Genomic DNA, 13,977 nt, shown 5'->3' with positions numbered 1-13,977 from the left:
CTAAGTGCAATGTGAGAAAAAATGACCAGGCTAATATATATATATATATATATATTGTGAATATTCATTTTTTTATAATCAAATGAGGGGTGTTTACAATTTCTTTCATATATATTGAGAGTATTAGTGAAAAATGCCATTCATGCAATTTTGTATCTAACTCTCACTCTATGATAAGAAAATATATATTAGCATATGGTTGGAGGAGAAAATGGAAATTATTCAATAAATGTTGCTTCAACCACCTAACAAATGGAGTAATCTCCATGAGAAAGCACTGATGAGATTGCAACTGACATGGGGATATCATGTTAGTGCTAGCAACGCATGTATGAGGTGGACCGTAATTATATGTTTTAGCACATGAATCTTATCGATTTCTTGTTAGTATATCTTTATAAGGAAAGTTTACATATAATTAAGCATCTTCAATTCTCATCACATGCCTCTAATTAATTAAAGCAATTGCAAGTATATAGTCTTCAGGGAGAAGAGGAGGAGGGGAGCCATGGGAACTATTTAGTCGAAGGCGATTATGGTGTTCATAGCAATGGCAGTACTCTTGATGTTTTCCGACGGCGGCCTTCGCTGGTGAGCAAAAGCCAAATATCAGTATAAGGAGCTTGTGCTCGTACTGGTGCACCTTGAGTTGTTATATATATCCTGATCCCAATCTTGCGCGCCATTGTGTGGGAGGCTGCATGAAAGATGTAAAAATACCACTGGACCTATAAGCAATTGGATCCAAATAAGTAACGAATGCCACCAGGAAGCATTGTGTCTGTGCTCATCGAATAAATTATTTCACATGTTCAAATTAATTACACGGCAAAGAATTTGCTCATAAACCACCAGAACTATTACTTCTACACTCTGTATTACATTTTCATCGGATATTAATTCGATCATCGTTGCATTAGCTTACTATTTATATTTGTATAACGAGCCGCTAACTAGTTCGATCATCGATGCATGCTTACTATTTATTTCCATGACGAGCCACTAACTCGCTCCCTTTACGCCCCGGTGAAATTACATGGAACGGACAGGAACCACCTCGTGGTCGTCGGGGAAGGAATCAATTCGGCAAATCTGACTCGATCCCTAAATGTCGCTTAGTTCAAGGGTTTTTTTCTTGCCTCTCTTCTATTCATTTATTTATAACCGTAGGATCAACTTTTTATATTAAAAATTTCATTAAAAAGAATTGATTGGATGGTTCAATGAGGCGGGCTAGATAAGCTTCGGGGATTACTCTGGATTATTCGATGGCCATCAACAGCTACGGGATTACTTCATGTCTCAAGCCGAATTCCAGTATCGTATCACAACCGATAAACACTATTAATCTCAGAAAATCTTAATATATGTATATAAATTTGTCTAATATGATGAAGGGGATAGATGTGCAAGTGTAACGAAAGATTTATGGCCCTTCTACTTCTTCATTTTGCATATAGAAAGAGTATGGAACTTGGAAGGTTGTCTGGGGTCGTGCTTGAAGGACTGCAAGGCATCTTAAGATGTGAAGTTAATTACCAGCGAGGGTTCGGGATTCGTTTTGATGGGGTTAAATTCATATTTATGCCAAAAGACAAATTCGTTAACAAATTTACAAAGAATGAGTTCGAGTAGTGACTAGATAGTCATATATGCGTGTCATATACATACCGAACCTTATCAAATATGTTCCTTTCCATGAAATTCCACATGAATTTATTTATTTAACTAAAACTTGTCTTGTTTGATTTCACAAACCTATTTTAACTTTAATTTTAACTCTATTTCATTTATATTCAATTCAACAATACAATCATTATTTTCCCTCAACTATTCATTACTTTTTTCACAATTCAACAACATAATTATTACTTTTCCTTAACTATTCATTAATTTTTCTAAAATTTAATTATCATTATTTTCTTTTAACTATTCATTACTTTTTCACATTTTTTCTCATAATTCAACAATACAATTATTACAACCCAATTAAAATCAAAATTCAACTATACTTAAATCTAAAGCCAAACACACCGTTCACTTCTCATTTGCTACATGCTTGACCGATAAATATATGCGTTTTTCATGCTCTCGGTGAATGTGGGCCTCCCACTCATGAGTGGGGCCCAGAGAGGAACTTTCTATTCTAGGCTTACATGCACCGGGCCCACTGCAATAATTTCAATGCTTCTCGCAAATATTAGCTTGCTTAAGAAGGAAGGAGGGAGGAGGAGTCTTTAGTGCATTGACTTGCAAAGAAGAAGAAAAGAAGAAATCCAGAGAAGAAGGAAACTTTTCATTTCGCTCTCATCTCTCTCTCTCCTCCGAAAGCTCTGCGTACTGTTCATCTTCTTCTCCACTTCACTCTAAAAGTAAGAAGCAGAAGGGGAAATAATTTGTCGTATCTGTGCCGATGCTTCCAGATTTCCCTATAACAGCAACGTTAATGTTCCTTCCTGTTTTAGGATATTCGAAACTTTTCTGATCTGATGAGTGCTGCAATTTACGGAGAAACTAGGCTAATGTTCCTTAATCACCTTCCTTCCTATTTTTCTATCGTAGCTTTTCTCTGATGCAGTCCCATTTGCTTGAATCTTGGGATCTCTAAACTTACTGGATCTTTGTATCCCACGCAGGATGCTTTGAAGTCTAGTATGGTAGCTTCCATGGTCCATGCATTTGAGAAGTCATGCAGAGCCATGTTTGAGCATTTTGATGCTACGTTTCAGAGAGGAATGACCGAACATACTTCCGCAGCTATGCAGCAATTAGAGAATGCTAACTCTCCGCTTACACATGCTTTAAGGGTATGTCTGTTCTCGCTTGCTTGGAATTTAGGCATTTCACATACGTAAAACTAATATCTAGCTCGAGGAGATCATCGTTTCTATCATTTTGCTGATGGCATGTATATAGTATGTAGGTGTTAACATTGGAAATGTATAATTACGACTTCGTTTTTCTTATGGTCCCTGTTTGCCTGTTATTATAGGATGCAATTAATTCAGCTTCGTCAATGACCCACACACTGAATGGAGAACTGGCGGAAGCTCAGAGAAAGCTTAGGGCCCTGTTTGGTTTTAGGATGTTATTTTAGAATTACAATTCTAACTTAACTCTACCCACTACAAAATAAAATAACTCATACAAAGTCAAAGAGTGAGCCCCATTTATACTACTTTTTTTCCACAACAAAACAACATAACTCATACAAAGTCAAAGAGTGGGCTCCATTTATACAGTTCTTTTTTAAAATCAAAATTTGATTTTAAAATTCTATTATGAAACCAAACGCAACCTAAATGTCTTGCACTTGCTGGAGCAAACCCAAGTGCCATAAGCCCATTAGTTACCCAACCAAGCAATGGGCCTTTGGGTAAACTACATGAAAAGGTTTGCTGCTTCCTTATACCGATGTATTGCTATCCTTACCAGCTAAGATTTATCTACCCTTGTCCCATGTATCAAATAAATCAGTGAAAATAATATATAATGTTTCATACTGATTGATTTCGTTGAAATTCGTAAAAATATCAGTCTCGGCCCAGGTTGAATGGTTATAAAATTGGAAGTATCAAACTTATCCTGTGAAGCTCTTTATGTTGTATATCCAAATTCATGGTTGGAGACCATTTGCTTTCTATAGCAGGTTGACATTCCCATTAATCCAAGAGAAGAACTGTCAAGATTAATATCCGAGCGCAAATATGAGGAAGCATTCACCTCAGCCCTGCAGAGAAGGGATGTCTCAACCCTCAATTGTCCCCTGGTTATGTTCTCAGGTATATTGCAGGACTCATATATAAAACCGTTTAATTTACTGAGTGCCTGTGTCATCTTCTCTTATGACATGAGAACCAATTGCATCCTTGTGGTATAGAGATGAAGATAATGCACTACAGCAGCAATCACAGCATACTGTTGGTTGGAGAAGGTGACTTCTCCTTCGCAGCCTGCTTAGCTCGAGCTTTTGGCTCTGCTCCTCACATTGTCGCCACTTCCCTAGATTCCCGAGGTACATATAACTTGATTGATAGGTTGACACAATGCTCGTTTTACTATTTATCTGTTTTGGCCCAACATAAATACATATAATAATATGAATTATATAATGCCACCTCTTACGAAGTATTCGAGAGCCAGCATAAACTTAAAAGAGCTTGAGGATCGGGGATGTACAGTTCTGCATGGAGTGAACGCCCACACAATGAGCGAGCAAGCGAGCCTCATACTTAAGTCTTTCAACTGTATCGTATTTAATTTCCCCCATGCGGGTTTCTTCTACAAAGAGCATGACCTTCAACAGATTAAGTATATATGTGTGTGTATATATATATATAGCACACTAAAATCTCTCTTGAACTGCATTGTATATAACTAAAAAGAATTTTACCTCAAACTCGTTGATATTGTCAATTGATGTGTTTACCTGCTGTGTAATAATAATTTAGGATTCACCAGAAACTCATTAAAGGGTTCCTCAAGAGTGCAAGTTCGATGCTGAGTTACAATGGGCAAGTTCATATTACCCACAAGACGGCCTATCCTTTCAGCGCATGGGACATAGTTGGTCTAGCCAATGAAATTGGGTTGTACTTGCTCGATGAAGACGAGTTTATGCCCTTGAGGTACCCGGGGTATGTCAATAAGAGAGGAGATGGGCATCACTGCGACAAAAGTTTTCCCATTGGGTCGTGCAGTACATATAAGTTCACCAAACTTAGACGGGGTCTTCTAATCAGTTAGTAGTGACTAGTGACTTATAATCAGGCGCATGGCTTCCATTGTAATGATCACCGGCACAATTGGCATATTAGTCTTTTGCAAGTCAATTTCTACGTTATTCCTAGAATGAAGTGTGCAAATACATATATATACCTATAAGAAGCATTACCCGCGCTATGCGCGGTTTGACATATTTTTTTTATACTCCTTTAAAATCTGTGCAAATGTATAATTATTTTTCGCTAGAGAATCGTTCCATCACTACTTATGGGACTAAAAAATGAAATCAGCTTGTGAACAAGGGGGTGGGCGGCCAAAAAGGACGGAGAGAGGAAAATGAGTAAAAAGTGGAAAAGTGAAAGAAAATTGGATGAGGGGGAAAGAGATAGCAAGCAATTTATTTCTTTAGCTTTTACCTTTCTTCCCTAATTTGATGGTCCTAATTAATTGAATAATAAATAGTAAGGGTGATTTTGAAAAATAAAAGTAATATTTAAACATATATAAATTGTTTTGTAGAATTAAAAACAGATTTTTATTTAATAATAAAAAATAAAATTAATAACTAAAAAAAGAAGTGGTAAAATGAGAGAAAGAAGAGTGACCATGGAAAAGAAAATGAGGAGAGAGAAAAGAGGAGTTAGGAAGTTGAGAGAGAGGAAGTAGTCTAGTAGGCACTTAAAATTAGGGGTGAATAAGGGTACCGGGTATACCCGGAACCGGTCGGAACCTACCCGTTATGATAGGGTCCGGATAGCTCGTATTGAAAATAGGGTAGGTTCCAGGTATTAAAATCAGGAACCGGTGAAAATCGGTTTCTGTTCCTACCTACAAGGTAGTCGAAATCGGTTATTTATTAAAAAAAAAGAGAGGAAAGAATGAAGTTTCCGGCTCCTCTAATGAATCAGAACAGATACACTTTGTTGTGTGTTATCGTACTATGGATGTTTAATTTTGTCAATGGATTGATGAGATATATTATTTTTTTGTTGTTGTGGATTAATCTAAATTTGATTGATATTCTATCTGACGTGATTACTGATTATGTATGTGATATTTTCGATTTTATTTAGCGAGAGAAAAAAAATTACAGGTTCCAATAGGGTATCCGGAACCTGTGGTATAATACAGGTTCCGGGTAGGTTCCGGTTTCACGGTTCAACAAGATAGGGTCCGGTTTCAAAATCTTGGAATATGTCCCTTACAGGATAGGGTCCGAGTATCGTGAAAAATACATGGTACTCAGACCCGATCACCCCTACTTAAAATGATGTGAATAAGTTAATTTACCCTCAACTTCTATCTATTTAGTGGCTCATAATTTTCTATCTTATTTTACTATGGATAATATCGTAAAGCAAATGTTATTCCAACTAATTTCTTTTCTAATTTGTAATATATAAAATATATGAACTTTAATAAATTAAAAGGTTATATCATGGTTGTTAGAATCGCGATTCGAATCGTAGAATCGTAAGATTCTACGATTCAAGGGGTGGCTACCGATTCTGATTCCATGGCATGAATCGGGAAGGTAGAATCGTGGCTAAATCGCGATTCAAATCGCAGAATCGTAGAATCGAACCGATTCTACGATTCTAGTTTCAACCCAAAGTCATATGCCCCCTCTCTCTCCCTCCTCATCTCTATCATTGTGCAACAGTATTGTTGATCGGTTCTCTTATTTTATGAAAAGTTTGAAACTTGTCTCCTAACTATTAATGATAGGGACTTAGAAAGTTTCTGGAGCTGCTTTGAATTGGGTTACAGCCGATTCCTTATTGCCGTCTTGTTTGAGATAATTTAGCCTGGAATTTTTTCGACTTTTTTAGGTGTAAAGATGATTCCAAGAAGGGACAGACCAAGAAGTTGGAGAGGAAAAACAGTTTCGTCTACATGATTCGTGACCATAAGTATTATATCAATTTTCATTTGAGGTTATTATAGTGGGAGCGCTCTCTTGTGAAGATTAAGCACCATCTGATTTTGACGAACGATATAGGAAGTAACAAGATTTATCATTTGATGTTTACTATTTCTGACATGATATTTGGTATATATATATGTGTGTGTGTGTGTTTTTTTTTAAATTATAGGTAGAATCTTACGATTCACGATTCGATTCTACGATTTACAATTCCACGACCCTCGACCGATTCTAGGTAGAATCGCGATTCTGACAACCTTGGTTATATCAATGTTAATTAATTGAATATCATCTAGAAGTTCAAATCTAAATTAGAAGTAAAAATGAGCTCAAAGTACTATGAAACCCCCAAACTTGAAAGTGTTGGCATGGAAATTGACTTGGCTAATCAATTTTAGATTGTAATATATAAAAGTTGACAAATGATACATAAATGTGCTATATAAATTAGGTTAGAAAACTCTTGATTCCACATCGAGAGTACTTTAAGTTTTATTTTTCGTAGATTAAACTAATTTTATCTATATTTCTCATTTGGATTAAATTTAATGAGTACTTCTAGTATAGTCCATATCATTGGTACATATTAGCTATTTGTTAATAATCTTTCTTAAAAATTAAAAATTACTCGATAAATGTCAAGGACATATTATGAAATATTTAGTCTTTTATACAATATAATTATCCGCATTCTGAAAACCCTATATATAAAGTTAGTTTTCGTAAGTCAAACACAATAAAAATTAAGTTTTTTCTGGTACTTTTTTCCTCCAAAGTTTCTGACAAGAAGAGTGAAGTTAATACTAGGGAGTGTAAGAAATCTGTAATCAACAACATGAAGGATCTGCACACTGATGTCATACGTGGTTCAAGGAGTGTCTCAAGTAACGGTAGTAATAGGGGCAGTGCAGGAGCTAGATATACGGATTCCATGAGGGTACATTTGATCTCTCCTTCAAAGGCATGAAGTGAAACTAATTTTTTCACATTTGAACTCTGGTATCTAGCCCTACGAAAAAAATGGGTTTTTTTGGTTGATGAGAATTTTTCCCTTGATTTTCACGTAACTAAAAATCGTACTCTCCATCAAAATATCCTTATAATATATATATGTTGTTGAGCAGTTGAATCATTAAATTATTTCATTCAATGGTATATGATTCAATGAAAATTGTTAAATAGTTAATTCTATGAGGGTGCCTTCCATGAGGTAGCGCCGCATTAATTTTCTGTGTCTGGAACTGATTCATGAAGGAGTATCTCACCAAAATCTTGGACGTTGTTAATTTCCTGGTGAAATAATTTCATAAATTAATTTTTGTGGTTACAAATGAGGCACAAGGCCTAATACAATAAAAGAGAAATCATAAATAACTAATATACAGACACGGGTAATCCTGTGACCTCTAAGTCAACAGGCGAGTGCGTGCACTATTGCGCTACACCCTGTTTTGATTTCATGAATTAAATTAGTTATATATAAGTCAGCTTCGCCATCCGAGATGTACAAATTTTGCTTTTATCTCGCACATAAAAGTGAGAGAGTGTGGGAGGAAACGCCAAGTAGGCCCAAAATCTAAAGTCTTTGAAAATTTTATTTTCCAAGTAATTAATTACTCCTTGAAAATGTATAAGAAAATCTATAAATTTTATAAACATTTAGAGTTTCCATGTTAATATTAAATAAACAACTAACTATACTTAAAACTAAAACCAAAAACACAGTTCACTTCTCATTTGCTACATGCTTGACCGATAAATATATGCGTTTTTCATGCTCTCGGTGAAATGTGGGCCTCCCACTCATGAGTGGGGCCCAGAGAGGAACTTTCTATTCTAGGCTTACATGCACCGGACCCACTGCAATAATTTCAATGCTTCTGGCAAATATTAGCTTGCTTAAGAAGGAAGGAGGGAGGAGGAGTCCTTAGTACATTGACTTGCAAAGAAGAAGAAAGGAAGAAATCCAGAGAAGAAGGAAACTTTCATTTCGCTCTCCTCCCACAGCTATTCGTACTGTTCATCTTCTTCTCCACTTCACTATAAAAGTAAGAAGCAGAAGGGGAAAAACACTCAAGCGATGGCACCTTCACCGTCCCCTACTAACTTTAATTCAGCTGATTCTTCTAGTGAAGCTGTCGTCAGTTCGAGTCTTCATTCTATTGAAGCTGCTGTCCCTCAAATTATGCAAGAGAAGCTTAATCAGGTGAGTGAGTCAATTTTTAATCATGATTTGTTGTATCCTTCCTGCTTTAGGATATTCGAAATTTATCTGATCTGACGAGTGCTGCAATGTACAGAGAAACTAGGCTAATGTTCCTTAATCACCTTCCTTCCTATTTTTCTGTCATCACTGGAGAATGCCGGTTTGGAAAAGTCAGATTCCATGGCCCCCTTGTGATGTAACTAACATTGAAGGATCAGCAGCTGTAGACTCTTCCCAAATGAAACCAAATGGCATATGCTCAACTGGTTCAGCTACTAACTTGAATGAAAAAATTGTGTCCTCAGATGCAGCAAATGCTGCGAGTTACCCTGTCTCTGCTGCTACCGAGGCTTTGGGTACACGGCAAATAACCATACTGAATGCAGAACCGCGGACCTCTGCCATGGGGCGGGCAGTCAGTGACACAAATATTGTATCAACTGCATAGCCGCCGCCGCTTCCGCTGAGTCCTATGTTGTCCAGGCAAGCTTCTGGTCTTAGAAGTCTGAGTACTTTCGAGCCAGCCTTCCTTTTAAGTGATCACAGCCGGAACCAAGCGATAACTGACTTTTCGGTTCAAAGGGTTTCCAGCGGAGACATGTCTCATGGACCTTCATCAGATAATGATTTGAGGAGCAGGGACGATAAAGTTTCAGAGGAAGAGACGCATAGTTTTCGCAATCCTCCAGCTTCCTTCAAGCATCCAACTCATTTAATTACACCTTCAGAGATTTTAGGGGCTGCTCCATCTTCAGGAACAAATGATATTATGAGAGGGAAGAGTGACGTAGAGAAGAGCATTCAAGATGTAGGCGTTAACAATGAAGTATGCAATGTTGAGGTGGAGGTTAAAGTTGTTCCAGATGGATCTTCTCGAAGAGAAAAATTCTCTCCCGAGGAGTCTCAGGAGTCCATTGCTGATAATAATGAGAAACTCTTCTGCTCCCAGGCTTCAGATCTTGGCAATCAAATAGCCAGAGAATGCCTTGCAGGATCTTCGGCCGGACAAAGTCAGCAAACTAATGATGCTGAAGTTACAGAACGATCAACCCAACTTCCTTGTTTGGATGAAGTCAATGCCTCTTCAAATGCGACTGAAGAAGTTTCTTATCAAGCTGTTACTTCGCAAATGCTGGTATCGGCTACTGCTAAAAGTAAGAAGCAGAAGGGGAAAAACACTCAAGCAATGGCACCTTCACCGTCCCCGAGTACCTTTAATTCATCTGATTCTTCTAGTGAGGCCGTCATCAGTTCGAGCCTTCATTCTATTGAAGCTGCTGTCCCTCAAATTATGCACGAGAAGCTTAATCAGGTGAGTAAATTTTCAATATGATTTGTTGTATCTGTGCCGATGCTTCCAAATTTCCCTTATAACAGCAGGGTTAATGTTCCATGAAAGATGACATTAGGGTCTTCAAGATATTGTAGCCTCTACTTAGTGAGCCTCTTTTAATTATTGTTTTCTGGTAATCAGAGTTCTTAAGCTGGGTAGCTTGCTTGCATGTGTCATTACTCTTATGCTATTAAAAGTTGCTGATTTTAGAGGATATTTGGAGGGAAACTAGCACCTAGCATTTCGTACATTTTTAAGTTTGTTGGGTTCTGATTGTATGTTTTCCATTTTAGGCTCTGATGTCTTATGCTCTGAATTGATGCTGTTGTGGACCATATAGTTGAATGTGTTTAACTTCTGCACTTACCCTGCAGATAATGGCTATGCAAAAAGAAATGAAAAAACAGATGACTGCTACTATTAATGTCCCTGTCACAAAAGAAGGCAGCAGACTAGAGACTTCCCTTGCACGGACCATGGAGAAAATTGTCAAGGCAAAGAGTGATGCTTTGTGGGCTCGTTTTCAAGAAGGGAATGTTAAAAACGAGAAGCTACTGCAGGATCGGGTACAGCAGATAATTAATGTTCTGGGCAATTTCATCAACAAGGACTTGCCTGCCACTATAGAGAGAATAGTGAAAAGGGAAGTTGCTGCAGTTCAAACAAATGTTCTTCGTGCCATTACACCAGCTATTGAGAAGACAATAGTTTCAGCTATTACAGAATCCTTCCAGGTTGAATTCTGCGATTGTCACTTTCTATTTTGGGGGTGGGGTGGAACATGTATCTTGATGTTCTTTGCCTCTTAAAATGCAGAAAGGGGTAGGTGATAAGGCCATCAATCAGCTTGAGAAATCCGTCAACTCTAAACTGGAAGCTTCAGTTGCTAGGCAAATCGTAGCACAGTTCCAAACATCTGGAAGGCAAGCGCTTCAGGTGTGTATATGGTTGAGTAGTTTTTTTTTTTGCTTCTTATCTAGTGACTGGGATTAGTTTGGTGTATCAGACTTTACGCAGATAATTGGTACGGCAGTCAATAGCACAAAAGTAACGAATATTGATCCTATTTTAGATCCATTCTAGATGAGAATGTGGAAGTGGTAGTGGCATGTGGAGTGAATGGGTGGAGCTGTGACAAATTGCCTGAATTCAGAGCATATTTTAATTTCTTCTACAAGCATGACCTTGAAGCTCTTTATGGTGTACATCCAAATTCATGGTTGGAGACCATTTGCTTTCTATAGCAGGTTGACATTCCCAAGAAAAGAACTCTCAAGATTAATATCCGAGCGCAAATATGAGGAAGCATTCACCTCAGCCCTGCAGAGAAGGGATGTCTCAACCCTCAATTGTCTCCTGGTTATGCTCTCAGGTATATTGCACGAATCATATATAAAACTGTTTAATTTACTGAGTGCCTGGGTCGTCTTCTCATATGACGTGAGAACCAATTGCATCCTTGTGGTATAGAGAAGATAATGGACTACAGCAGCAATCACTGCATACTGTTGGTTGGAGAAGGTGACTTCTCCTTTGCAGCCTGCTTAGCTCGAGCTTTCGGCTCTGCTCCTCACATTGTCGCCACTTCCCTAGATTCCCGAGGTACATATAACTTGATTGATAGGTTGACACAATGCTCATTTTACTATTTATCTGTTTTGGCCCAACATACATACCAATAATAATATGATTTATATAATGCCACCTCTTACGGATTGAAGTGAGCTTGGAGTGGAAGTATTCGAGAGCCAGCATCAACTTAAAAGAGCTTGAGGATCGGGAATGTACAGTTCTGCATGGAGTGAATGCCCACACAATGAGCACACACCCGAGCCTCGTACTTAAGTCTTTCGACCGTATCGTATATAATTTCCCCCATGCAGGTTTCTTCAACAAAGAGGATGACCCACTACAGATTAAGTAAGTGTATATATATATACACACTAAAATCTCTCTTGGACTACATTGTACATAACTATATATAACTAAAAAGAATTTTACCAGAAACTCGTTGATATTATCAATTGATGTGTTTACCTGTTGTGTAATAATAATTCAGGGCTCACCAGGAACTCGTTGAAGGGTTCCTCAAGAGTGCAAGCTCGATACTGAGTTACAATGGGCAAGTTCATATTACCCACAAGACAGCCTATCCTTTCAGCGCATGGGACATAGTCGGTCTGGCCAAGAAAGTTGGGTTGTACTTGCTCGATAAAGACAAGTTTATGCCCAGGAGGTACCCGGGGTATGTCAATAAGAGAGGAGATGGTCCTCGATGTGATGAAAGTTTCCCCATTGGGTCGTGCAGTACGTATAAGTTCATCAAACTTTGACTGGATCTTCTAATCAGTTATTAGTGACTAGTGACATATAATCAGGTGCATGGCTTCCATTGTAATGATCATTGGTACAATTGGCATATTAGTCTTTTGTAAGTCGATTTCTACATTATTCTTAGAATGAAGTTTGTGTATATTTTCTTAGAATGAAGAGTGTGTGTGTATATATATATATATATAAGATGCAGTACCCGCGCTATGCGCCTTTGATATTTTTTTTTAATATTCCTTTAAAATCTGTGCAAATGTATAATTACTTTTCGCTAGAGAATTTTCATCCCTACTTATAGGACTAAAAAATAGAATCAGTTTGTAAACAAGGGGGTGGGCAGCCAAAAAGGGCAAAGAGAGAGGAAAATGAGTAAAAAGTGGAAAAGTGAGAGAAAATAGGATGAGTGAGAAAGAGATAGCAAGTAAATTTTTTCTTCTGCTTTTACTTTTTTGTTTCTAATATGATGGTCCTAATTAATTGAATAATAAATAATAAGGGTGATTTTCCTAATTAATTGTATAATAAATAATAAGGGTGACTTTGAAAAATAAAAGTGAGACGAAATCCTCATCTCTGGCTTTATGTAATAGTATAGATAATATTTAAACATATATAAATCATTTTGTAGAATTAAAAAGATTTTTATTTAATAATAAAAAATAAAATTAAAAACTAAAGAATGAAGTGGTAAAATGAGAGAAAGGATAGCGACCATGAAAAAGAAAATGAGGAGAGAGAAAAAGAGGAGTTAGGAAATTGATAGAGAGGAAGTTGATAGATGAGCGATGATTGTAGGAATTTGTGCCAGTAGTTTGACACAATCATTTCTAGACATGCTTATAGGGTGGCCAACAAATGTGCAGACCACCTCGCTAATATAAGAGCTGAGTTACCAAATAGTTTTGTTACTTTATTCCATCCTCCTCCTTCTGTTGGGAAGCTCTTACTTGAAGATATTATGGGATTGTTGTCCCAAGAAATTGTAAATGCTTTGCGTATAGATGATTAAATTTTTAATGCATATCATTATTTTACCAAAAAAAAATAGACTCGATCCCTAAATGTCGCCTAGTTCAAGGGCTTTTTTTTCTCTCTTCTATTCATTTATTTATAACTTGTAGGATCAACTTTTTATATTAAAAATATCTTTAAAAAAAAAAAGGTTGATTGGATGGTTCAACGAGGCGGGCTAGATAAGCTTCGGGGTTTTATTATCCTTTTTACTTGTATCAAAGTTCAAATCTAAGCTGGAAATAAGAAGAGCTCGCCCAAAAATTTATAAAAGGAGATAAATAAGTCAAATGCAATGTCATAAAAAATGATCAGGTCAATATATATATATATATATATATATTATTGTGAATATTTAATTTTTTATAATTAAATGAGGGGCGTTTACAATTTCTTTCATATATATTGAGAGTATTAGTGAAAAATGTCATTCGTGCAATTCTG

At 36.9% G+C, this 13,977-nt stretch overlaps 3 protein-coding genes across 9 annotated transcripts; all 3 read left to right on the top strand.

Moving 5' to 3' along the window:
• Positions 1–2,266: 2,266 nt before the first annotated feature.
• LOC116215375 (varicose-related protein-like) lies at positions 2,267–4,849 on the top strand. Its single transcript, XM_031551062.1, has 5 exons — positions 2,267–2,372; positions 2,637–2,807; positions 3,647–3,782; positions 3,881–4,015; positions 4,452–4,849. The coding sequence occupies exons 2-5, from the start codon at positions 2,655–2,657 to the stop codon at positions 4,502–4,504; spliced, it is 477 nt and encodes a 158-aa protein (XP_031406922.1). The 5' UTR covers positions 2,267–2,372; positions 2,637–2,654; the 3' UTR covers positions 4,505–4,849.
• Positions 4,850–8,587: 3,738 nt separating this feature from the next.
• Positions 8,588–11,931, top strand: LOC116215373 (enhancer of mRNA-decapping protein 4-like). Of its 7 annotated transcripts, none has more exons than XM_031551059.1 (6): positions 8,588–10,170; positions 10,566–10,925; positions 11,008–11,127; positions 11,439–11,563; positions 11,662–11,793; positions 11,913–11,931. In XM_031551059.1, exons 1-4 carry the CDS (start codon positions 9,331–9,333, stop codon positions 11,490–11,492), a joined length of 1,374 nt encoding a protein of 457 aa, XP_031406919.1. In that variant the 5' UTR covers positions 8,588–9,330; the 3' UTR covers positions 11,493–11,563; positions 11,662–11,793; positions 11,913–11,931. The 7 variants fall into 7 exon arrangements, with proteins under 7 accessions (XP_031406919.1, XP_031406917.1, XP_031406916.1 ...); XM_031551057.1 differs by lacking the exon at positions 11,913–11,931 and having other exon boundaries at positions 8,588–8,858; positions 9,164–10,170; positions 11,436–11,563; XM_031551056.1 differs by lacking the exon at positions 11,913–11,931 and having other exon boundaries at positions 8,588–8,858; positions 8,953–10,170; positions 11,436–11,563.
• Positions 11,670–12,524, top strand: LOC116214555 (uncharacterized protein At4g26485-like). The gene is made up of 3 exons (XM_031549946.1): positions 11,670–11,793; positions 11,913–12,111; positions 12,251–12,524. The coding sequence occupies exons 1-3, from the start codon at positions 11,670–11,672 to the stop codon at positions 12,522–12,524; spliced, it is 597 nt and encodes a 198-aa protein (XP_031405806.1).
• Positions 12,525–13,977: the final 1,453 nt, after the last annotated feature.

This window comes from Punica granatum, chromosome 7 (genome assembly GCF_007655135.1).
Source record: "Punica granatum isolate Tunisia-2019 chromosome 7, ASM765513v2, whole genome shotgun sequence".
Taxonomy (NCBI): domain Eukaryota; kingdom Viridiplantae; phylum Streptophyta; class Magnoliopsida; order Myrtales; family Lythraceae; genus Punica; species Punica granatum.
This window is presented reverse-complemented; position numbering and strand designations above follow the sequence as displayed.